This window comes from Kogia breviceps, chromosome 3, assembly GCF_026419965.1.
Source record: "Kogia breviceps isolate mKogBre1 chromosome 3, mKogBre1 haplotype 1, whole genome shotgun sequence".
Taxonomy (NCBI): Eukaryota; Metazoa; Chordata; class Mammalia; order Artiodactyla; family Physeteridae; genus Kogia; species Kogia breviceps.
In genome coordinates, this window is record NC_081312.1 from 39,524,780 (window position 1) to 39,551,655 (window position 26,876).

At 40.9% G+C, this 26,876-nt stretch overlaps 1 protein-coding gene across 11 annotated transcripts in view; it reads right to left on the bottom strand.

Annotated features, from left to right (window-relative positions):
* Positions 1 to 26,876, bottom strand: part of SYT16 (synaptotagmin 16) — a 251,577-nt gene that overhangs the window by 8,137 nt on the left and 216,564 nt on the right. For 6 of the 11 annotated variants that reach the window (XM_067028374.1, XM_067028379.1, XM_067028380.1 and 3 more), the window contains 3 exons: positions 22,070 to 22,326; positions 15,835 to 16,269; positions 12,728 to 12,917 (listed from right to left, as the gene is read on the bottom strand). In XM_067028374.1, the coding sequence (XP_066884475.1) occupies positions 12,728 to 12,917; positions 15,835 to 16,269; positions 22,070 to 22,326 (882 nt within the window). Of the gene's footprint in view, positions 1 to 12,727; positions 12,918 to 15,834; positions 16,276 to 22,069; positions 22,327 to 26,876 lie in introns of all 11 variants that reach the window. The other 5 variants (XM_067028373.1, XM_067028377.1, XM_067028378.1 and 2 more) reach the window with 1 other exon arrangement.

Below are 26,876 nucleotides of genomic sequence, written 5' to 3' on the forward strand. Positions count from 1 at the left end.
TCGATATATATGTTCCTATTACAATTTACTTAATTGTTTCGAGTTTGTTTTAGTAGGTCTTTTCCTTCTCTTGTGTTTCTTGCCTAGAGAAGTTCCTTTAGCATTTATTGTAAAGCTGGTTTGATGGTGCTGAACTCTCTCAGCTTTTGCTTGTCTGTAAAGGTTTAATTTCTCCATCAAATCTGAATGAGATCCTTGCTGGGTAGAGCAATCTTGGTTGTGGGTTTTTCCCTTTCATCACTTTAAGTATAGCATGCCACTCCCTTCTGACTTGTAGAGTTTCTGCTGAGAAATCAGCTGTTAACCTTATGGGAGTTCCCTTGTATGTTATTTGTTGTTTTTCCCTTGCTGCTTTCAATAATTTTTCTTTTTCTTTAAGTTTTGCCAATTTGATTACTATGTGTCTCGGCATGTTTCTCCTTGGGTTTATCCTGTATGAGACTCTCTGTGCTTCCTGGACTTGGGTGGCTATTTCCTTTCCCATGTTAGGGAAGTTTTTGACTATAATCTCCTCAAATATTTTCTCTGGTCCTTTTTCTCTCTCTTCTCCTTCTGGGACCCCTATAATGCAGATGTTGTTGCATTTAATGTTGTCTCAGTGGTCTCTTAGGCTGTCTTCATTTCTTTTCATTCTTTTTTCTTTATTCTGTTCTGTGGCAGTGAATTCCACCGTTCTGTCTTCCAGGTCACTTATCCATTCTTCTGCCTCAGTTATTCTGCTATTGATTCCTTCTAGTGTAGTTTTCGTTTCAGTTATTGTATTGTTCATTTCTGTTTGTTTGTTCTTTAATTCTTCTAGGTCTTTGTTAAACATTTCTTGCATCCTCTTGATCTTTGCCTCCATTCTTTTTCTGAGGTCCTGGATCATCTTCAGTATCATTATTCTGTATTCTTTTTCTGGAAGGTTGCCTATCTCCACTTCATTTAGTTGTTTTTCTGGGGTTTTATCTTGTTCCTTCACCTGGTACATAGCCCTCTGCCTTTTCATCTTGTCTATCTTTCTGTGAATGTGGTTTTTATTCCACAGGCTGTAGGATTGTAGTTCTTCTTGCTTCTGCTGTCTGCCCTCTGGTCGATGAGGCTATCTAAGAGGCTTGATGGGAGGGACTGGTGGTGGGTAGAGCTAACTGTTGCTCTGGTGGGCAGAGCTCAGTAAAACTTTAATCCACTTGACTGCTGATGGGTGGGGCTGGGTTCCCTCCCTGTTGGTTGTTTAGCCTGAGGCAACCCAACACTGGAGCCTATCTGGGCTCTTTGGTGGGGCTAATGACAGACTCTGGGAGGGCTCATGCCAAGGAGTATTTCCCAGAACTTCTGCTGCCAGTGTCCTTGTCCCCATGGTGAGCCACAGCCCACCCCCTGGCCTCTGCAGGAGAACCTCCAACACTAGCAGGTAGCTCTGGTTCAGTCTCCCCTGGGGTCACTGCTCCTTCCCCTGGGTCCGGATACACACACTACTTTGTGTGTGCCCTCGAAGAGCAGAGTCTCTGTTTCTCCCTGTCCTGTCGAAGTCCTGCAATCAATTCCCACTATGCTTCAAAGTCTGATTCTCTAGGAATTCCTCCTCCCGTTGCCAGACCCCCAGGCTGGGAAGTCTGATGTGGGGCTCCAAACCCTCACTCCAGTGGATGGCCTTCTGTGGTATAAATGTTCTCCAGTCTGTGAGTCACCCACCCACCAGTTATGGGATTTGATTTTACTGTGATTGCGCCCCTCCTACCATCTCATTGTGGCTTCTCCTTTGTCTTTGGATGTGGGGTATCTTTTTTGGTGAATTCCAGTGTCTTCCTGTTGATGATTGTCCAATAGCTAGTTGTGATTCTGGTGTTCTCGCAAGAGGGAGTGAGAGCACGTCCTTCTATTCCACCATCTTGGTTCCCCCTCCCACCGAGCAGTATTTTATCTTCTGCTGATGATTCAGACGCCTCTTGGTGTCAAAACCATCATCAACAGGCTGAATGGGTCACAATCCCTAGATCGTCCTGGATGCTGTTCTTCCGACCCAGCCTGCCAACTGCTCTATGGGTCACTTGTCTCTTTCTCCATAAAAGAAGATACCACATGCACCAAAAAAATTATGACAGTAAAATATCTCCAATATACCATGGCAGAAAAGTATGTCATTTGGGACTCAGAAGTCATTTTTCAAAGAAACAATATAATACCTAACTATTTAACTAACCACAATAGTTTAATAGCTCATACAAGACACCTGCCAGTGGGCAGCATGACGGTTTACCAATTGTAATAGACTCAGCCTCGGGGAGGGGGTGGGAGTTTGGCACTGCGATTCTCTGGGTAAGGGAAAGAATTTGGTCATTTAACCTCCCCTTAGCTTCTAATGTATTCATAATTATAAAATATTTTCAATATACATGAGAGAATAATAGTACACATACCCAAGTATGCAGACTTGTGATATTTAGCATTTGTCGTATTTACTATGGACCTTTTTGCTTTTTGTTTGATTTTTAGGAAATAAAGTGTTATAATTGAAGATCCTTGAGTATCCCTCCTAGATCCTGTTTGGTTTCCTCTATCACTAAAGGTAATCCCTCTCCTGGATTTGCAGGTCATCATCTTCATGTATGTTTTTAGCCTTTCACTATATAAATAGCTGTAAATAAAGATATCCAAAATATACTTAACAGTATTCTGCATATTTAAAAAAGTATTTAATGTTTTACTGTATGTCCTCCCAAAACTTGCCTATCTTGCATTCAGCATTAAATTTTTTATATTACCTATATTATATATATACCTGTGATTCAAGTGCCATAGTGTTCCAGTATATTAATAAACCACAATTTATTTATTCATAATCTTAATTAATGGACATTTTAATTGCTTATAATAACCAAGAAGTGAAAAGGTTTCAATGAAAATTTTTCTATATTTTACATTGTACCAATATTTGAGAATTTCTCTACTACATACCTAGGAGTAGATTACTGGTTCTTTACAAATTCTAGACACAAAATCTTGTTATTTTTATTGCTAATATATTCTCCCTGCCTGTAACTTATCCTTTTCCTCTGTGTAGTAACTTTTGTAGTATAAATCCTTTAAATTTTTGTGGAGTCAGATTTATCAATGTTTTCTTTTTCAGTTGACATATTTAAAAAATTTGTTTAAGAAATCCTACCCAAAGCCAACAGTCTTCCACATTTCTCCTATGAGTCTTAAGAGTTTGTTTTCCACATCTGATCTTTAATCCACCTTAAACTGATCTTTGTGTGTGGTATAAAGTAGGGATCTAATTATTTTTTCCTATATGGGAAGCATTATTCATTTAATAGCCCATTATCTCCCAGCTGATTTGTAATATAATGTCGATCAGATATCGTGTCCAGCTTTAGTGTCCTTCCCCTAACTTGATAATATTTATTATCATTTTAGAATATATTTTGATCTGCTCAGTAGAATCCTTCTATCATCTTTTTAAAAGCTATTTTAGTTATTTTAAGCTCTTGGTTCATTTAATTGGCTCTTGCATATGAATTTGAGAATCAGTTTGTCAAGCTCTTTTTTTAAAAAGAAAAATACACCAAAAAAAAAAAAAATCTGTGGGGATTTTGATTGGGATCATACTGGGTATATAGATTAATTTGGGGAAAGCTGTTATTTTCACAATATATTCTAAACAATGAACATGGTTTACCTGTCTATTTAGTTTTCTTTCGTGTTTTTCAAATAGTGTTGTGATTTTTAAAATAACTTTCTTACTCATCTTTTATTAATGTTATCCTTTGGTACCATAGGTAGTGTTACTTTTGTAAATATCCATGTGTTAAAATTCCACTTTCTAACTGTTCTTGATGTATTAGAAAACAAGCTTGTATTTAAAAAAATGTTACTAGTTTAAATTTGTAGGTTTTCTTGTATTTTTAATGTAGACAATCATATTTTCTCCAAATAATGGCAGTTTTGTTTCCTCCTCTCAAGCTTTAAATTTTTATTTCTTTTTCTTATTCTACTGAATTGCCTTGAGTTTCCAGTCTAATGTTGAGTGAGAGTGATGCCAGTGGGAACCCTTACTTCGTTCTTGACTTTAAGGGGATTTCAGGATTAAGAATGATGGCTAGTGTCTATTTTCTTAAAACACCCACTATCAAGGTTAAGCAAGTTCCCTTCCATACTACAAACTAGTTGTTGATATTTAATACCATTTCTACCTTTCTAAGCTCTTTCCCTTACCAAACATAAAATTACATTCCCCTGAATCTCTTGCAGTAAGATCCCAGTTAGAGTCCACTAATGAAAGCGACTTTTATGAGACTGGAAAGTAGAAGGAAAGGGGTGCCACAGCCCTCTAGTCCCAGTTGCAGGCATGTGTACAGGCATTAGCAAGCAGATGGAAAATTAGGGTTTTCACCCATGGTGTTCAAACATCCTTATGAGAATCATCCCTTTCATATGTACATAGCTCAGATCATACTGGCATCTTTCCTGTGATGCCTATACTTCTGGGTTTCCTGGAGAGCTTTCCTGACCTTTATCACAAGCCTTCCCATGCTTAAAACCTGTAAGAAACAACTTCTGGCTCAAAATACCTATTTTTGTATTTTCCTGACAAAATCTGACTGATATAGTAACTGGTAATCTGAACTGGAATGCTACCAAAATAAAAACACAAGAATGACCACTGGCCTAGGAGTTGGGTGCCAGGTGATGAAGAAACTAATATCAGAGGCTAGAACAATGGAGATCCATAATCCATATTATGTGATAGTAAAAACACCATCTGCTATAACTTGGAAGGAAGAGCATATGCCTAATGTTTATAGAACTAAGGAAACAGACTGAAAAACAGAATGTTAGAAGTGTGTATTCGTACTACTGGCTTTATTTGGGGGGTGAGGGTGAAAAGTAAGCTTGGGAAAGAACTGACCAATGTGGCAAGGAAAAAGAGAATCCTGAAATTCAGACCTTTCTGTGGTTGGAAAAGTTCCTTGCTTCCAGACCTCCAAACAGTAAGAGATGGATTTTAAAAGGCTTCAAACAACAAAGGCCCAGTAAACTTTCCTAGGCGAATAATGTGATAGTGACTCAGGTTAAGTATCAAATTAAGGATGTAGGCTTCACACCAGATTTTAGTTGACTGAGCCATGTAACTGAGGTCTGAATAACAGAATATGAGAAGTGGAAAATAACATCTTCAATCACAGCTATAAGCAACCACTCCCCCATCTCTTCCCCTTCCATGACAACAAAGCAGGTCATATTTTGAATATTATCACCTCATTAAATGGAAAGAACCTGTATGCCGTAGTCACAGCTTAGAGGAGAGGCACCTGCTTTACTTTGGACTGTGATGCAAGGGAGAAATAAACCTTTGCTGTCAAGCCACGAACTTTGCAGAATTTGCCATTGCATCATAGCCTAGCCTATATGAATACACCTTTGATTATTCTTCTGCTTTGAGTTATTTTTATCAATAATGGATAGTGCAGTTTATCAAGAGCTTCTTTTGCAACTATTGACATGATCAGGTTTTCTCATAAATCAATTTGTATGTGAACTGCACTAGATTTTCCTAATATTAAGTCATTCTTGCATTCCTGAACTAAGCCCAATTTGTTGGTAATTAGTATTTCTTTTTCTTATACATTGTGAGGCTATGTGGGCCAAATATAAACTGCAGTATATGTGAGAGGATGGTTATATCTACCTTTTACATAGCAGTCTTAGTCCCTTTACATTTATTATGATCACTGATATATTTTATTTTTATTGTTTTGGTTTGTGCTATCTATTCTGCATTTTCTAGGCTTTTAAATATCTCTTTCTGATTTCTATTGGATTAACTGAATTTTCTTTATTCTAATTTAGCCTCTCTACTGGTTTGAAAGTTGGAAGTTTTAACATGTATGCTTGACTTAATGTCTAAAATGAATCAATACCACTACCCTCTTTTTAAGCAACATAAGTACCTTAGAATTCTTTGATTTCCATCTCCCCTTCGCATCCTTCATGTTATTCCTGTCTGGAATTTCATTTCCGTGTTGTCGTTGTAGTCCCAACATTAGGCATGTTTCCTACTATTGCTGTTTCTGCTTTATGCAGTTTATACATGCTTACATTTACCTACATGTTGATCTTTTTTGTTCTTGTTGTTCATTTTCCTTTCTTGCACTTCACTACTTCCAAGTTCGATTTCTTTCTCCCTGAAATAACATCAGTTGGTAGCTCTTCCACTGATAAATCCTTTCAAACTTTGTGAAAAAGATATTTATTCTTCCTTCACTCGAAAAGAATAGTAAGTTGAGAGTATTTTTTTCTCTTTGATGATATTCTCCCCTTGTCCTCAGCCTTCTATCATTGCTGTTAATAAGCCTCCTCAGTCTGACTATCATTCTTCTGCAGAAAGCTGTTTTTTTAAAAGCAGTTTTACTGAGATATAACTCACATACCATGGTAACTATTTTCTCCCCTGTTGCTTTTCAGATTTTCTAACTTTGATATTGTTGTGAGAATTAAATGAGATGATGTAAGTATAGGAATATCCCATATGCAATCAATAACTTATTGCCACATACAAATCTTCATATGAATTGGCCTTAATTCTAAGCACATAATGGCTATTAGTAATACTCACTATACTTAGCTTTAAAAGAAGGTGGTATGTCCTATATCTGTTCATTTCCATGTAGTCCTTTTTTCCCTGCCTTTCATCTGTAGAGTGTACCCCCCTGCATCTCACTTGTTCTTCACACTAAACACGAGCCAGACTGATTTGCTTTTTTGTTTTTCCTTCCTCTAGTCTCTGCTATTGTGAGTACCTAACAAGGTTAATGTGCTGCTGCTGTAAGTATTATCATTTGGAACATAATTATCACATGTGGCTAATCATGCACACGCTGAGAGGATGGAGAACTTGTTGTTTTTAACTGGAGGGGACATCTTAATGATAGTTTTTGACAAGGACCATCATATGGGTGTATATATACACAGTGCAGTAATGCATTGTAGAAGGACGGAGAAAGAGAACCTGCTAACAGAACAGCTAATATATTTTTTTAAAAACATAGACTTGTATCAGTAATATTATCTAGTTAACCTTATTTAATAGGGAAAGAAATTAAATTCAGAGAGGTTAAATCAAATGTCAAGGCCACACAGTAACTGGGTGGCAAGCCCAGGAAAAGAACAGAACAGAGCTGCTAAATTGTTAGTGAATTGCTTTCCCATGAAGCCAAATTCAAAAGATAATCAAATGTTTCTAATTCTCAATGGTAACTTTTTCAAAAGCTTCTGTAAATGTGTTTCAGCAATGGGATATTATTCAGCCATAAAAAGGAACTAAACTGAGTTATTTGTAGTGAGGTGGATGGACCTAGAGACTGTCATACAGAGTGAAGTAAGTCAGAAGGAGAAAAACAAATACCTATGCTAACACATATATATGGAATCTAAAAAAGAAAAAAAAAAGAAGAAGAAAATGGTCAGAAGAACCTAGGGGCAAGACGGGAATAAAGATGCAGACCTACTAGAGAATGGACTTGAGGATACCGGGAGGGGGATACGGGGTAAGTTGGGACAAAGTGAGAGAGTGGCATGGACATATATATACTACCAAACATAAAATAGATAGCTAGTGGGAAGCAGCCGCATAGCACAGGGAGATCAGCTCGGTGCTTTGTGACCACCTAGAGGGGTGGGATAGGGAGGGTGGGATGGAGGGAGATACAAGAGGGACGAGATATGGGGACATATGTATATGTATAACTGATTCACTTTGTTATAAAGCAGAAACTGACACACCATTGTAAAGCAATTATACTCAATAAAGATGTTAAAAACTAAAAAAATTTTTTTAATTAAAAAAATAAAAAAGAAATCATAAGGATCAGATCAGAAATAAATGAAAAAAAAAAGTCTATCAGGATTTCAGATCTCTAGCAGGCACAATAAGAGGCTTTTTCACCTCGACCATCTGCCATGTACAGATGTGGAGACTACCACATACTTTTTCTTGGGATGGCTGTGGTTTATTGAGGATGCTACAGAAGATGCCTGCAGGTTCATTTGCTTGGTACCCTGTCTATTCCATCCAAAACTGAGTCAAGGGAATAAGGTTGGAACTTGAGATGTCATCATAATTTTTTTAAAAATGTAATGCCCACCACAGTAGCCCCTATCAATGACTAGACTTTTGTTTTATTTTTATCTACCTGGCCCAGCTGAACTATTCCAGATCAGACCAGATTTTCATGTGCATTATTTTATAACAAATTTTCAAATATGCTGAAAATTCAAAATAATTATACAGTGGATACCCATATACCCATCGCCTAGATTCTTCAATTGTTATATTTTTCTCCATTTATGCTATGGACTGAATGTATGTATCCTCCCAAAATTCACATGTTGAAGTCCTAATCCCCGATGTGATGCTATTTGAATGTGGGATATTTGGGAGATAATTAGGTCATGAAGGTGGAGCCCTCATGGATGGGATTAGTGCCCTTATAAGAAGAGACATGAGAGAGATGTTTTCTGTCTCTGCCATGTGAAGATACAGCAAGAAGATGTCTGTCTACAGACCAGGAAGAGGGTTCTCATCAGGAACCAAATCAGCTGATACTGTGATCTTGAACTTCCCAGCCTCCAGAACTGTGAGAAGTAAATTTCTGTTGTCTAAGCCACCCAACCTATGGTATTTCTGTTATGGTAGCCTGAGCTAACAGCATTTGTTTTTTCACACATATCTATGCATCTATCTATCCATCAATCCACCACAGCTGTAGCCATCATTGTTCTTTACCCCTAAACATTTCAGCATGTGTTTCATTAACTAGAGTTCAATAATTTATGGCTCTTTTCTATTATAAGGCAAAATTTACATGCAGTGAAATGCACAAAGCCTAGTACAATTCAGTAAGTTTTAACAAATGCAAACATCCATTTAACCCACACCCCTATCAAAATATAGAATGCGTCCATCACCCCAGAATATTCCCTCATGTTCATGCCCAGTCCATCCTGATACCAATACCAATCCTGAAGCAACCACTCCTCTTCTGCTTTTCTTCACTATATGTAAATGAGTTTTGCCTGTTTTAGAACTTCATATAAATGGAATCGTACAGTAGGTACTCAGTTTGATTTTGAGATTCCTCCATGTTGTTGAATGCCTCAGTTAATTTCGTCCCTTTTATATTGCTGAATAGTATTCCACTATGGAAATATATCTTAATTTGTTTATTCATTCATGAGGACATAAGGGCTCTTTGCAATTTTTCCATACTATGAGTAAAGCTGCTACAAACATTCTTGTTCCTGTTTTTTTAAAAAAAAAAAAAAAAAACTTATGGATAAATGCCTAAGAATGGAACTGCTGGATTTTCAATGCATGTTTACCTATATAAGAAACTACCAAGCCTCTTCCCAAAGCTGTTATTCCATTTTACACAACCACTAAGAATGTATTCTCCACAGCCTTACCAATATTTGAGGGAATCTGTCTTTTTAGTTTTAACCATTCTGGGGTGGGGGGCAAGGGGGGGGCAAGGTGTGGTAGAGACTCATCTCTAGGAATGCTCCCACCAGCTCCTGCCCATCGGAGCAAAACCTGCCTTTCACTGAGCCTTTTCCCCCAAGGATTTGCCTCAGAAATCTCGGGAGGAGAGCTTACATCTCATTGGTTTATTTCTTCTAAGACCTTAAAAGAGAAGAGGAACTACATCTATTATTTGTCCACCTCTCCTCTATCTTGATTAGAAAGAAAAGTTTAAAATACCAGAATAGTCATCTAGCTGGATCAAGCTGGCAAGTTCACAGTTATCTTTTGGTTCATGATATATTTTGATGCAAAAGATTCTCGCTTCTAAATCCCAGCCTTTGTCGCTTTCCATCAAGATTTAGCACCTTCAATATTCTAGAGAGAAGTCCCCACTCCACAGGCTCAACCTCTTTTCCTTTGGGCTTCCCTAAGAACCATTCTTCACATTATCATAGCCAGCCTGCAAGGCAGGATTGATGTCACCTTTCTGCAGAGGAAGTCACCACCTCTGAGCTGAGGGTCTCAAGCACAGGACTTGTGACCCTCACACACGTTTCTACCGGTGACCTTCCCCTGGCAGGCAGCTCCCTTGGGGTGCACTCTGACACAGAGCTCTGAGGCTCCACCTGCCCTCCTTCCACCTTCACCAGGGAGATGAGTGCGTTTCGCCATCTCCCTCCTCCACTTCCCACTCCAGGCCTATTCATCTTCCAGCTTGCATCCTCTCCCCTTCACATCCTCTTTCTTCCAACGCTGCTCAGTTACCTCATAAAACTATTGTTCCCTCATCCTGTCTCTCTCTTATTCTCTTCCATATGGGAACTAAAATTGTATCCTAAGCTTGTCTGATGACTTCCAAAGTCCTGCTAGTGGTGTAAGGAAGTGAGACATAATGAAGGACCAATGTCAACATCTCAAGCCCTTGAAAGTACCAAGAGGTCCCTTTCAGAATCTCCACAAAAGAACCTTCTACTTTCTCAACTCCTCCTAATTAAACTGGCTTTTCCTCAAGTACCAGAATTCTGTGTAAACAGAAAACTTTTGTCTTCACTATTGGGTTTCTGCTTTAATTAATAGCATCACAGCAACACTGTCTTCTATTACTTTGGTCACAAAGATACAGAATGTCAGTTACATTTGTCATTTAAATTGTAGCACTATTCTGTGAAAAATCATGTAAATGCCAAACTGACTTAAACTTCTGGAATGAAATCAGTTTCAAAATGAGGACTTGACTTTTTTCCTACTCAGTTTTAAATATTTGTTATAATAGTTTCCTCTTTGGCACATTTTCTTTTATATAGAAATGCATGAAGTTTCACGAGCACCATTCCCAACATCACAGCTTTATATGTAGTATCCCTACCTAGAAAGTATACATTATTATGATCCCATTTTACAGATGAGGAAACTGAAAGTCGAAAAAGTTTAGTAACTCACACCTAGTAAGTGACAAAGACCTTAGATTGGCGCACTCCAGTTGATGCTTTCTTAGCCACCATGCTGTCCTTCTTCCCTGTATTGCCTGGGACGACCCAGCATGCAATTTAAAGCCTCCCAGCATGGACTGGAATAGGCCATGATTGTGTGATCCACCTCCGCATCATTCTCTGCAGCTGCACCATGTTCTTCCCTGAAAAATTTTGAGATCTCACCAAATCTCAGGAAGACAGGGAAAGAGATCAGAAAAGGCTCTGCAGGGAAAGCAGTAAATCCAGATCTTTAGTAAACCCAGAGCTCTTTTTTTTTTTTAAAAAAAAAAGCTGTATCTGGAAAAAAGAGTCTAGCCATGCAATTAATAATCAACACCTATTATGGATTTTAAATAGCTCTTACCTGGTTCTGAGAGTCGATACAGAATATGGCCTATGCCTCTGGTCTCTTCTGTTCTCCAGAGTGCTGGGCTTTCCTTACTAAGTTGCTCTAATGCCTTTAACACAGACTGACTAACAAGATACTACTGAACAGAGACATTGTGGGTGGCAACACAGTTAAAGACTAAAAGGAATGAGAGCCCAGATTTGGTTGTAGGAGCTGACCATTTTCTACCAGCTCAGCTGGCTCTTCATCTAATGCTAACATGTGAGGCCGGAGTCCATTGCCTCTTGCAGCCTATCATGTTGTTACTGACTTCGTCCTTATTTCAGTAAGTTTTGGCTGCCTGTGGTGGACACCCTCACTTACACTCCACTCTACCCACTTCTATTTTACCTCCTTGGACTCAAAAGGCTGAAATTTCAACAGCATTTTCCAGACTCTCTTGCAGCTAGAATTCTAGATACAAAATTACATTCCTCAAATTAGATATGGTTGCATGAGAGCCAGAAGGCAGAAGTGAGGCAGAGACCATCTTCCCACCCTTTCTTAAGCTGTTTCTTCTGATAAGCAAGATCATTAAAGATGAGCTGATTTTTTAGCAGCATTATTCCAAGGTTCAATCTCCAGCTTCTTGGGTATTGAGAGGCAAGTTGGCAGCAGCAGCCGCAGCATCTTCATTCTGGCTTCCTGAGCCCTGGACAGCAGCTGTGGGAGTATGTCCTGAGCTGCTTTTTCCAGGTGTGATCTCAGAAGCTGCCCTGGTGAGTCAGGCCTGGATTGCCCCACATCTTCCTGCTCCACCTCCTCCATCATCAACCACATAACCACTCACATTTCTTGAATGCTCACTATGTGTCAGGCACTGAATGTTCTACATAAATCATTTTATTTAAACCCCCAAACCACCCATGAGAAAGGTACTATTAATATTCCTTTGTTTCAGATGAGTCTGCTGAGGTTCAGAAAAGAGAGGTACATTGTATAGGATCAGAGCAAAGCTAGCAGGTAAATGAGTAGAGCTGGAATTTGATCCCAGAACTGCCTGGCTCCAAAGACTGAGCTCTGTCTCTTTAAACGTATTTGAGGACCTGGGACCTATTAGCAGATTTGAATTGTTCATACATGCTATGTTGCTGAAAAGACATCATTCTTTTTCCCCTTTAATGATCTACACGTAGAAGCCAGCCTATTTTGTATCAAGATGCATCCAGATATCGAAGAAGGCTTCAGTCTAATTAAACAGAAAGGCATTTGAAAAATTCAGAGGTATCACTTGGTAAAAACGTGTCTAAGTCACACCAAGATCACTTTTATTGTAAAAGTTAGAGAATTGAGATGAAAGCAGACACGGCCTTCTTCCTGCCTCTGGGAAGACCAGAGCTGGGGGTACAGGCATGAACTTACCAGGCACTCTGTTAACCGCGAGGTTTCGGAAATGGCTGCCTTTGATCATCTCCACGGATAATCGCCCCGTTGTGGCATTGTATGATAGCCCCACCAACAGCTCTGGCGCCCCTCCATGCGACAGTGACTGTGTAGATGAAGCACTGTCACTGTGAGAAACTGCAGATGGGCTGAGCGGAGACTCTCCACTCTGGAGGAGAAGAAAAACAAAGGATCCATTGGCCCCACTGCACTCCTCTCCCTTACAGAAAGCCGATATTATGTTTGGTGAAATTGTGGCCCAGTCTCCACTGCTGCCAAAGATTACTAATGGCGCACTCGGTGTGAATGATAATAGGGCCTGGGGAGTGCAGTTTCGGATGGGATCCCCTGCATTATTAGCAGACATATTTGTTTCAAGAGCTGTTTCCATTCACTCTTTCCTCTCTGAAGACAAAACGGACAAAGATGTTATTACTAGTGTAAATCAAACCCTGGAAGACACATGGAGAGCTAACAGGACACTTAATATAGACCCAAATTTCAATGAGTCTATATTAGACCTATATGGAACCCGTCCACTCCAGGCATGAGTTTTATGGAACCCGTCCACTCCAGGAATGAGTTCTGCTTCTGTTCTCTGCAGCCTCTTGAGGAATGTAGCAATACAGGAGGCATTTTGTCTTCACCACAAAAGAAATGACCACTGGCCGTCTACCACCCCATAGAACATTTGGCCCCTGGTTCTGCTTTTTCAGGTTGTCAGGAATATGGCAGTTGCCACATTTTTTCTTCCTAAGAAGATGAATTATATTGAACGTGAACACTTTTACAACTGTTTAGTGAGGAAGCTGACACATGGACTGTGCATCTTAGAGACTTTGCAGGTACCAGGGGAGCCCACACTTTGTACCATGTATTCATGCATGTGCTTCTCTAAAGCACCCACCTCTATGCACTAGATACATTGGGAGGAGGAAAGCAAAGTAGATCAGGACGTTGACTCCCACTCAAGGAACATGAGTAGGAGTGGACCCTGAGGGGCAGGCCAGCCAGCCTCCCAGACCCACAACTGCTCCAACCTTTCTTCTCAACATCTGCAATCATTTCCTAAAACTTCTTATCAGGAACCCCAATAAATAAATGCATTGAAAGAAATTAAATATTCTTCACATCTTAGGGAACTACCCTGTTTACCAAGCCATGGACATCCCTGTAGAGTCCATGGAGGCTTTCATGGAACACAATTTGTAAACTACAGGGCTAGGTGGTTTTGATAGATGCCTTATAGCCCCTGCTGTCTGGATGATGATAACCCAACAATGAAATATTTGCCTAGTTTGGGGTGAGGGCCACCCCCCTCCCCTGGGCTTGTGCAAAAGTGTCCACTGTAGCACCTGTCACTGCACAGCTTGCCTCTCGCAACAAATTCTCAACCTTATAAATCCCTCAGTCCATAGGGCATAGCCCAGTGTGTAGCTTATAATCATGCTCAACAAATAACTGGTGAATGGGAGAATTTTTACCTTCAAGGTTCTTTCACACTGGCTCATTTCCCCCACTCAACTCTGTGCCCCCAGCACAGGGCCTAGGGCCCGGCACAGAGAAACAGGGGTGTAATAATACCTATCCTTATGCTTTATGGTGCAGGATTCCTCTGACCTCCTGTGGCTTCTGTTTCCCAGGATTTCAGAAACACTCTACTCAGAGCTTAAGAAAAAAGAGGGATTTGAACAGAGTTGAGACATGATCTGGCTTATGTTTTAAAAGGCTCCTTCTGGCCCCCGTGTTGGGAATAGTCTATAGAGGGCAAAGGCGGAAGCAGGGAGATGACTAGGAGGCCATTTCAGTAATCCAGCCGAGAGTCAGGCTCTGGTTAGATTTTCAAGATAGAGCCAGTAGGATTTCAGGTAGAAAGGAGAGAAGTCACAAGTGACTTTTAAGATTTTTGACCTGAGCAATTAAATGCATGAGATTGCCTTTAACCAAGATGGAAAGACTGCAGGTAAAATAGATTTAGTGAGGCAAAAATCAGGATTTTGAGCCTGGAGATATGAATTTTGAGACATCTATTAAAAATGTAAGTCGCTGGATCTCCCATCATCGCACTCTGGACTTTCTGGCTCCTTTCCCCTTCCTCAGACAAGTCAAGCTCTTTCCCACCTCCTGATGTCTGCATATGCCAGCCCCTCTGTCTGGAATCCCTGTCCTCCACATGGCACCCAGTCTGGCTCCCTCGATTCCTTGAGTTCTCTTGTATCACCACCTGAAAGATACCTTCTCTGACCTTCTAAAGCAGCAGCAGCCTCTGCCTCTCTCTCTTTGCCTACCCCAGTTTGTCTTTTGTCACCCTCCTCCACCAGATTGTACGCTCCGTGAGGGCATCACCTGTTTTGGTCTTTCCTGCATCCCCTCTGCCTATACGGCACCTGACATATAATTGGTACTCAGCAAACATTTTGAAATGGATGACTGATTTGTCCAACAGCCCAAGATAGTTACCCGATCTTTTATGTGATTTTTAAAAGGAGATCCTCACACTGGATGACATATAACCCACGGGAAGAGAGGGTTACCCATCTTGTAGACATAAAAGCTGTGCTGTATTATTTTGAAATCTGAGGGACACAGAGGATGGGGCATGTGGGAGAAGCCCAGTCATATAAATGGAAGGTCTTAGAAGTGGCTGGAGTTCAGGGCTTCCTATGCAGCCTAGGTAGGCATACCTGTTAAGGACCTCACCTTGAAAGTCCCATCATCTCTGAGATGCATCATGATGCATGCTGGGGTCAGGACAGGGGGATGGATGGTAGGACCACTTATCAACTAACGAGAAGGCCAAAAAACCTCTCCCAGTTTCCCCGTGCCTTCCTTCACAATGCTGCTGTCATTTCCTAAAATGGACAGGGAACACATCCATCAGGTTATAGCGACTACGGGCACACACACAAAAAAGAAAACCCATTGTACCGTGAAGTGCAAATCATGTCTCAGAAGGATGAGGAGAGCCAAATGGAAAATTAAATTAAGGTGTTTGAATTCACGGGCTGCAAGTACTAAATCAAGGGCTGACAATTCCAGATCCTCAAACGTAGTACATCATTAGCAGCACCATTTAACATACTCACACTGATATTACTTCTTGGCTCCAGAACCAGAGTCACTTTCATTTCCCCTTCTTGGTGCAGGTGGCTAAGATAGAAGAGCCTCTCACCCATCATTCTCTCCCAGGTCATCTTGCGGGTGGCGTACAGGCGGAAGCGGACAGCACAAGCAGCCACATCTCTGGGCTCCAGCTTGGCGAACGTGACTTTCTCCTTGAAGATGGGGTTGGGCCCTCTCTGTATGTTCGTCCTGCCCCTCTGTTTCTTACTGGGCAGCAGCACGACATGCACTTGCCAGGAGTTGACGCCACTTCGGTCCTTATCTGGGAGGCCCTGTGCTCTGACAATGGTCACTGTGAGCTTCTGGCTGGCAGCTCTATATTCAAAGATGACATCCAGGCCACCACATTTTGAGATGGGCTCCGGGACCCCAGATGGCACTTGAAAATTGGTTCCATCCTGTTCCTGTTGCAGACAGAGGGAAAGATTAGGAATGGAACAATGACTAATACATCTTGGAAAGATGGCGCCCCTCTGTGTTCCTTCAGAACCTCATTCTTTTGGACTGTTACCATATATATCCCTAAACATTAGAAAGGTCTGTTTCCTGGTCTCTCTCTCCACTGGACTGTGAATTCTTTGAGGATACAGCACTGGGCACATGGTAAGCCTTCATGAATGCTTTTGGAATGAATGAACAAAGCTTTTATATTTTGCAAAGTGTTTTCCTCTATACTGCCTCTCAGAAAAGCACAATTGACCACTATCATTGAAACCAACTGAGATACTAAGTCTAAAACTAGTCAATTATGCAACTGCCAAAAGGTAACTTCCTCAAGTTCCCAGGAGAAATGGTTCAGCCTGGGCCTGTGCTCTCTGAGCCAGGACCTCCTGCAGATAAGGATCCTAATGGGGGTCACAGACAGGTGTTCCTTCAGTAGATTTTCAATCGATGTGGCAGAAAATGTTCAGGGCAGAGCTTCTCAAACATTCGAGTGGACTTGAATCATCTGGGAATTCTGATTCAGTAGGACTGGGGTCACGCTTGAGATTCTGCATTTCTCAGGCCACAAGGATGTCCAGCTGGACTCAAATCACTCTTGGCGTAGCAAGTGTTTAGGAAGGTATCCTAAACCCTGGAGACAGAACACCTGGGTTGAAATCATAACTCTACCATTGACTAGCTTTTGGGCCATGGCCAAACAGTCCAGCCTCTCTGTACTCCAGCTGAAAAATGAGCATCAAGGTACCTGCTTGATAGAGTGTTGTTGTGAGGTTTTAATAGATGTGGGAAAATACCCGGCTCAGACCAGCCTCCATAGATACCTATTCCCATCACTGGTCTGATGCTACTTATTTTCAAACATGGCCCCCTCATTATGAAATACACTTTTAGACAGCAGTTCACCTCAGCCAGTCAGATCTAGTGACCTCCCTGAGAAAACTAAGCTGAACTATTTACTTTACTATAATGAACCACCCTCTAATAAACTCTTATTAACGTCAACATAATTTGATTTTTTTCCTCTGAAGGCATGCCTCTTACTCATAACTAAACTTTGGTTTGATTCTTATTGTAAATCAGAAGCAGTTCTTCTTTATGTAATTGAACACCAACTTTGCTAATTCAAAGAACTCTATTTTTTAAAATATAATGATACCCTTCAAAAATGCATGTTCATCAATGAAACTTTCCCATAGATCTAGGTGAAAGTGCGTGGTTCTCTGGAATGAGACATGCTTAGGAATCCCAGGTCCATCACTTACAACCTTTAGGACATTGGGCAAATTATTTAATCCTTCTCACTTTCTGTTTTCCTCTACAGCAAAAGGGGGATGATGATACCTACTTTATAAGGTTGTTGTGAAAATTAAAGGACTTGACACATAGTAGACATCTAATAATTGCCCTCTCTTTTAAGATTCACATTAATCTACCAAGAAAATGTAGGCTTCTTGCAAAATAAGGGAAGCTTTTTACATCCTTTCCTCTGAGCATGCATTCATGTGTGAGTGTTTCTATTCAGAGGTACTTAGTTTCAAGTGATAAAAGTGGTTGCTATAGAGACTTCTGAATACAACTGACTAGTGTAGATATAATATTAGAAGCAAGTCTCCAAGGAGTTAGACCAACTCAAAAATCAAGTCACAGTCTTCCGTTCAAACTCCCATCTCTTTTAGCCTACCTTTGGTCATCTCTGTATTGCTGGCTGGACCATAAGTAGTAACAGCTAACATCCACTAAGCCCTCCCCTATGCCAAGTACCACATTAAACCCTTTATGGACTGTAAAAGCCCACTCTTATGCACTTCAGAACTTCTTGGCCTCCCCTCCTGTTCCATTTTCCCCTACAGGCTGTCTGGGCTCTAAGTGGTTTCTCCCTGGCACAATCCAACAAAGTCTTGCCTCCCTCCCATGCAAGGTAACTCTCAGCTCCCACCACAGGCCTCCCCTTTGATGTCAAGGCTTGGAAATTTACAGAATCCTGCTTGGCACTCATGTATATGAAGTCCAGAGTGGGGGGGCGGGGTGGGTGGTGTTAATGCCCCATGCAATAAATTTTTCCCCCCTTGGACAGATGTCCTGAGACTAGTTTATACAGCTTCTTAGGTTATGGTTCCACAAGAGCAAGCCATGAGTCACAATTAGTGGTAGCCAACTCCATTAGACATTCTCATACTGGCTCTCCCTTCCCTGCCTCACCCTTGTCGCCTGGCATTGCATGTCCTAACAAAGTAGGCTCTGCTTTTGGGAAATCCAGCTAAGAAACATTATCTTTTTAGACATTCATATTAACCTAATGAGGTAGGTATTTCAATACCTTCATTTTATTGGAGAGGAAACTAAGGCTTAGAATGGCTAAATAACTTAGCTCCTTGCCGCCAATATCATATGCCCAGACAGAATTACCCAGGATTTGCCAGTATTAATGCTCAAAGTCCCAAGCTTTATGGGGAACCATGATGTCTACCTTCTTCCCCCACAAACCTTTCACCCTAGCTATTTATAAGTATAGTAACTGTGTGAGATGAAGAGGGAATAAGATGGAAACATCTTATTGGAAGTTGGAAACTTCCAAATTATTGGAAGTTGAGAGTTGGAAACACACGCTACTTTGAATTTCATATCCTTTTAGGCCCCTGCTCTTGATATTAACTAACAGTTCCTAGTTTTGTCATCAACTTCAACACCAAGGTTAAAATACCCTAGTTAATGAGCATCTTCCCACTTATCTATCAGGCTCTCTGTTCAGATAAATGCTCACTCCACCTGCAGGTTTGTGGTGAAGTCCTGGGGAAAGGGTGTGAAATACCTGTCCTACGAAATTTGAATCAGACACCGCTCCAGGCAATGGCCAGGCTCTGGATGGGGACAATCCAAGCTGTGGTCCATGAAAACTGGGCTTTGTGGCCCCTTCCTGGGCTGATCTGAGACCAAGATTTGTGAAGGCTGATATTTTAAAATTTATTTTATTTATTTATTTATATTTTGGCGGTACGCGGGCCTCTCACTGCTGTGGCCCCTCCCGCCACGGAGCACAGGCTCCGGACGTGCAGGCTCAGCGGCCATGGCTCTCGGGCCCAGCCGCTCCGCGGCATGTGGGATCTTCCCGGACCGGGGCACGAACCCGCGTCCCCTGCACCGGCAGGCGGACTCCCAACCACTGCGCCACCAGGGAAGCCCAGGCTGATATTTTTATAGCAATTAATTATTTCAACACACTCTACCTATCACCAGGCAACTAAAGGCGCTCCTCTTGTGGGTACTGTTAATACCGCTAATCCATCTGACCTTCCTGCAAGGCAAAAATCTCTTCATTTTTATCCCCATTTGGCAGATTTTAATTAACTTCTCAAGGCCAATCAGTTAATCAGTGGAAAGCGGAGATGAAAAGTGGGACAGCTGCCTCTCTGTGCACTCAAAATCACCAGCCACCCTCCCATCGTCTTCCCTGCCAAGCTTTAGGTCTGCAGGAAAAAGTCGACAGCCTTTTTCAGCAGAGAAGAGCAGTGCTTGCAAACCCATCAGCCTAACAGGTAGTCACACTGCATGACCAGTTCCCTTCTGAAGCAAAATAAATGATTCCTGGGTTTTTCTTTAAGATGGGGATACTTGTGCCACATTGTCAAAACCCATGAAGATATAAAGATTTTCTATCAAACTGAAAGGCTTTCTGTTTCAGCAAGATAGTGTTAATGTCATCTGTGTGGCCCAATGTAAGCAGACCCACAGTGTGTTTCCGATGCCAGATATACAGGGGAAGACAGGCTTCTTAATACAGCTAAGAGGCAAATAAATCAATTCTTAAAAGGCGAGCTAAGCCTGCAAAGCAGGCATTTACGGGAACTGCCTCCGAGCTGCATCTGAGGTTCTACTGTAGGAGCACCAAATTACAGTTTTTGTCTCAAAATAGATAGGAGGTTGAATGGAGCACACAGAGATGTCTGGGTATTTTTGGAGTCTGAGAACATTTAGTGCCCTCAACACCAAATCTTCTACTAAGGCTCCATGAGGCAGGCAAATGGGAGGTTACCTAGAGAAAGCAATTCCAAGGCTAATGGTACAGTTATCAAGGGAGGAGACTGTCAATAGGCAGGTAAACAGTTCTGTTTTGTTTTTGTGGCGAGAGAGCCAAAAAGAATAGTATTTTTAAACATTAAATGTTAGTGTGTGGGATGTGATATGACTCTTGGCAGTGAACTGGTAGGGAAGTACAATCTTTTTTACAATACGTATAAGGTTGATAGCTTTGAGGGTCTCTGTATGAAGGTTTGCTTTCAACCAGCCACAAACCACCTATCTGTGTTGCCATCTCCGGTTCTCAGCAGTAACACAACACCCAGGCACACATGCACCTGTGCCATCTCCTTATGCTCTCTCTACATACCCCAGTGCCTTAGCAGTCAGGCTTTGAAACATAACTATCTGTGATTATTTTTCTTCTCCGTGATTTGGAGAAGCATGTGAGCATTTGGTGTTTATGACAGTCCCGGTCCTAATAAGAGATTCATCCTGTTTATTTTCTCAGTCAGACTGATGCTAACAAAATCCATCCACCCTTCTCCTTCCTCTATTCGCACAAATTAAAGTTTCATATAGTTACATGACTTATTTCATCAAAATTAATTTCAAAGTAGGGATTAGACACCATTATTGAATATCTCTTAATGTCACAGAATCATAATCAGAGGGGTCTAGCTAATAAAGAATAACCATAAGTGCCTGTAAGATAAAACAATGTTTGTAAATTCTTATCACAGTGCCCGACACAGAGTAATTGCTCAAAAATGGTAGTTTCTATCATCATCACCTCCAGTCATACTTCTGGATGTTTAGGCATATTCGGGAGTAAGTTTCAATTGAAAAAGAAATTTAGACGACGCATCTTTTATCAGAGATTTATGCAAAAAGCAAAGTCAATGGCGAGAGGGTCATGATAGACTAATGCCATCGCCTAGATCTTCAATCCAATTCGGAGCTAACAAATATGCTCAGACTGCAAGATCTTCCTCCTAATATCTTGTATAATTTCATTTGCAGGGGGCATTGTATTTTAGTTTCATTTTCAAATAATTCTCACATTCAAAGAATCATAACTCAAGATTTGGTGTAAATAAAAATAAACTCCATTTAATTGAAACCATGAAGGAAATAATCCAGTCTCCCTAAAGAACTAAAAACCCATTATATAAAAAAAGCAGCCTGATTGTTGCTGGGTTCATTCTGCCACCATGCTTGTTTTTATTTTTCCTATTTTTTTTTTTTTTTTTTTTTGCGGTACGCGGGCCTCTCACTGTTGTGGCCTCTCCCGTTGCGGAGCACAGGCTCCGGATGCGCAGGCTCAGCGGCCATGGCTCACGGGCTTAGTTGCTCCGCGGCATGTGGGATCTTCCCGGACCGGGGCACGAACCCGTGTCTCCTGCATCGGTAGGCGGATTCTCAACCACTGCGCCACCAGGGAAGCCCTATTTTTCCATTTTGATAGATTCCACTTATATATGATTCTTCTATTGGCACACATAAGGGCTGGGCCTTGGTCATCTGAACAAAAAATATATTTCCATTAAAGGCTCATAAGGTGTTTGTTCTTCAAAGCAATGCTTCCTTCTTGGAGAAATTTTTTCTCGAGGGATGGAGGAGAGGAGAAAGAAGGGGGAGAAAGGAAAAGAGGGAAGGGAGAGGGGAGGGGAAGGAGAACAACCAACCAGAGAGCACACAATACTCAAGCAAGAAAAAAATGGAAAACAAACAACTTGCCTCTGGACTCCACACGGAGGAGCTGTCAGTGGCATAGGAATCTTCAGATCTCCGGTTATTAAAAGCGGTCTCCATCTCCAAGCTGCCCTGTGTGGGCTGCCGGCTGAGGCTGCGGACCACGCTGGTCTCTTGGGGAGATGTGCCATGGTGCCTGGTGTCCCCCACCTCACAAGGGGGCTGTGAGTGGGCAGAGATGGGGTCATCTTCACCATAAGACAGATTCTCAGAATAAGTCAGTTGGCTGGCTCCATCCAAACCTAAATTAGCAAAAAGGAAACTCTTTCAAATATATTATCATGTTTCACCTTTTTATCTAGAGAAAATGAGCAGTAACAACTATACCAATCAAGTCTGCAAAAACAAACTCACTAAACAACACCTGCAGAAACATACTTTCATCTATATGGTAGATAAATTTGGTCCATAAAATCGAAACCCATTATTTCATTATGTAGGGTACAAGAAGGTTTAATGCTTTATAATAATATGAGTATAAAGGATGAGTAAAATGTGGATAAAATAAACACATTAGCATTTGGTTGGAGCTAATGACAAGACCTTCAGGATGAATCTAGAAAGCAAGAATAGTAATCAGCTATAGAGATCATATGTTCTCCTGGCTTTACCATTCTTCCATCTCTCTTCCACGTTCACCATATCACCCTCTGCTCAAAAGGCTTCAGTGGTTCTCTCAAGCAAAAAGTTCTCTACTTAATCCATGGAAGGAATACTGGACTTGGATTCATATGATCTGAGTTTAAATCCTAGCTCGGCATTGAGAACTTGAACAACATTTGAACTGCCTTGACCTTTGCTTTCTTATCTATAAAATGATGATAAAAGCCACCAAAGAGTCATTGTGGACACATGAAATAATATCTGCCTGGCAACCACCAGCCCTCTCACAAATTTTAGCCTTGCTTACCTGTCTGGCCTCAACCAACCCAGCAAATCCCATTTGCTACTACCTCCCAACTCACAGACACCTGTGGTCTCACAGGTCCATGAAAATGTTAGCTGTGTATTTTGGTTCACAGCAGTCCTCAAGGCCTCCCTCCTGTCCTCTCTTCCTGTCCATCCAAAGCCCTGACAACTCCTGAATCTTCCCTGACTCCTTCAGGCTCAGTGTCTTTCTCAGGCTTCGTGTCATCCTATTCTCTCTCTGTTTATCCCCTTCCTCTTCCTCAGTGTCCAGGTTACCATCAGATAATAAGGAAAAACTGACAGGGTCTCCCTAAGCAACAGCTCTCACCCTAACTTGCTTCCACATCCAGAAAGTAGCCAAGGATGTCTTATCTCTTGGGCCTCTACTCTCCTCCAGTGGGCCCCATCCCAGGATGATAGAAAATTAGAGATATAGACAGGATTAGTGAGGATGACAAAGAATATATGGTAAATTCAGCTCTTATTTACACACTGTATGATAGCAATCACTCCCATAGTTGGTCTTAAAATCTGAGCTAAAACATAACGTCCTTGAAGGCGCTAAGCCACATCTATATACTGCATAGTCTTTATCCACCAGTGGGTTTTACTAAATCTCAAATACCTTTAAAGGCTAGGCAGATAAAAAATATTTGAAACTGCCAGGTGTGCAGCAATATGGAGTGGTGGTGACAGTGGTTTAGCAGACAATATATGACTCACCTACAATAAACACCCAAATTTTAAAATACGTTATCACCCTATGCAGACCATATAAAAACATCTTTGGGAACACTTGGTTTTCAGGGCACAACTTCAGACTCCTGATTTGGGATTTTGCCAAACCATGGCAAGCCATTGAGATGTTCCCCAGTTGCCCTGTTATTCTTAATAATTCACTTCAGGCCTCTTGGAAGCGCTGTCATAGGGCACCTAACATCTTTACATTCACATTTTCCGTTATTTGGCAAACACCCTTAAAAAAAGGCCACAGAAAATAACAGAACAAGGGATATTCCATATGCAAAAACCTCATAACACAAAACAGAACTTTCTTCTCAGGCTCTAATTAGCCCATCCATTCCTCACATACACGAACACTAAAATGTCCTATTAAACAGTGGGTCATCCATCAATGTGTGTAGCACCCAGCAGGATCTCAGCACAAAATCTAACTTTGCCAAGAAATTACCCCCATAAAATTGTCTCATGACTTCAACTCCTACGGTGATAATACTTAGATCAGTAATAATGGAATTTTCAAAAGCTACATTAAAGCCTTGAAAAGCTATTCATAACTGAAAAACATAAGAACTATATTAATGTAACAAACCATTTTCCTTGACAGACAAGCAAGGAATGAATTAGAAAGGCAAATCTGGGGCCAAGTCATGTTGCAAGGAGGGGCAAGGGGAAAGGTGATTCACTGTTACATAAGGCACTCTTCCTGTGCTTTAAGTTAAAGAAGGTCATGTCACCTTAAACACATATGAAAAGTAACTGCCCATTGTCGAGAAATGTATCCTGGCTTCTTAGAAATTACAGGGCATAATTATGTCACATCAACCATATTTATTCTAGTAGAGAAACACTTTTAGTTAATATCCCATTTTGATGGAGTGTAAACCTATTATCCAATTACTTTCTTTCTACTCCCAGACCCCTCCCTCCATCACCCATATACCAATACTTTTGCTAACCATCTGTGATGGTCAGCGTTATGTGTCAACTTGGCTATAGGCCTCAATTATTCAATCAAACAGTAATTTAGGAGTTACTGTGAAGGCATGTTGTAGGTGTAATTAAAGCCCTTAAGCAACTGACTTTCAGTAGAGGGAATTATACTACATAATCAGTCCATTGAAAGGCCTTAAGAGGAGAACTGAGGCATCCCTGGAGGAGAAGCAATTTCATCTATGGACTGAAGCTTCAGTTCCTTCCTGAGAGTTTCAGCCTATCGTTCCCAGCAGCCTGTCCTGTGGATTTCAGAGCTGTGTATTCCAGTGGCCTACACAGCCCCTACAATTGCATAAGTCACTTCTTTGCAATAAATCTCTTGAAATATATATATATATCTCACCCTGAAATCCCCTTCATATCTGATTGATACAATCTTGCTTGATACACCATAAAATCTTGCTTGATACACCATCCTAAACAAAGTGAACACAGACTCTGGGGATAATTGACCTGTTTTAAATGACACCAGGAAGGTAATGACTAGCTTCTACGAAACACCCTAAGAACTAAATATTTCACAAGCAAAAATAAGGCTTTGCTCAAAACAAACAAAAAGCCCAATAAGTGGGCTATAATTCTGCAGCCCACCTTTCGTGTGTAAAGACCTCATGCACAACTTCTGATTCAGATCACTTGGCTCAAACCCTCTTTGACATTATCAGGAATACAGGGACAATTAATGCACAATAACAGTAAATCAGATATGTGAGAAATGAAAGAACTTGCCTGGAATATGAAGATTTTTTACGTGGGTTTGGACCTTGAATTTCACTGGTCCAACATTTTGAATGCATTTTTGAAGTGAAAGAATTGTCTACAATTAAATTTGATCTTAGAAAATTGTGTTTAAGGTAGAGGGAAAAATAGCTAAATAGATAGAGAATAGGCACCAAAAAACAAATCCTCTCTGGGGTTCATGCTTAATCTTTTCCATATTCTTTACTGCTGATGCAAATTCATTGATCTAAAGATGAACAACAAAACAAAAAGGACACAGAAAAAAAAATCATGCAATAAAAATTACATTTCCATGGCATTTGATAACCTAAAATTTAGCACACAGTTAATCATTCCTATGAAAATCCTGATCATTTTCTTCAAAATCTACAGGTAATTCATTTAATGTAGTGGACTTTTTCTACTGTCCGATAGAGAAAACTTTAGCCTTTCTATCACCATCTGTCAAAAAAATTCAGAATTGCACCAGTTATGACAAAAGTTGTTGCTAATTCCAGGAAAGGTGAGGGCTAGAGTGTTTGTCAGAACTCTCAGAACAGCAGCCATTTGTATAAATCAAAATCTAGACACTTGGGCTTCTGGGAAATGGGGCCATTAGCTTTAGAATTAAACAAGTTACTCGTAGGGGATCAACTGCTATTAACTTTCATTAGCTAACATTTGCCCTCTCAGTGGAGAGAGAGGAATGCTGTGGTGTAACAGCAGAGAAAGAGAGAACAGGAGAGGGGGCGAGGAGATGACATAGGGCCATTAGCTACTGCTACTATGCTTTGATTACATCGGGAGTTTATCTCCTGGCTTACCTGGGGCTAAAAAGAAGAGCAATAAAATGTTACGTCGGCCCATGCCAATAAGTAAAATTACATGATGGTCAGCAAATTATTATATTCCTGCTGAAAAATAGGGTTCTTTTTGTTAGTTTTCCTTTTTTTCCCCTTTTGTTCTTTTTCTGCCTCCCTCATCCACATCACCAAATCAGAAATTTCTTCTCTGTTATCTTCTCTCAATTCTGCGCTCTCCTCTTTGTCTTTCTACTACTAAGTGTTGAAAAACAAGGAAGATCAACTATGCCCCCATTGGTTGGACGGACCACAGGCCCAATGGAAAGAAGGAGAAGATTAGAGAACCCAGTCATTTAGACCAGGTCACTACAGTAGACAGTATGACATTTTCTCTGGCTTTTTACCAAATACACTTCACAGACCCTTCCCTGTTCCAATGTCCTGTGCCTATTCAGGGTTCTGGACATAAAGGAGTTGGAGAGATGCCTGACCTTTGCTGGGGAAAGCACTAAGAAATATCATACTGTTCTTTTCCTAGGTTCTTCTGTGTGCACGGTGGGGAGGGAGAAGGACCCTTGACAAGGCCTATCCGCAGTCACAGGCTGTGCTCACCAGACCTCCGG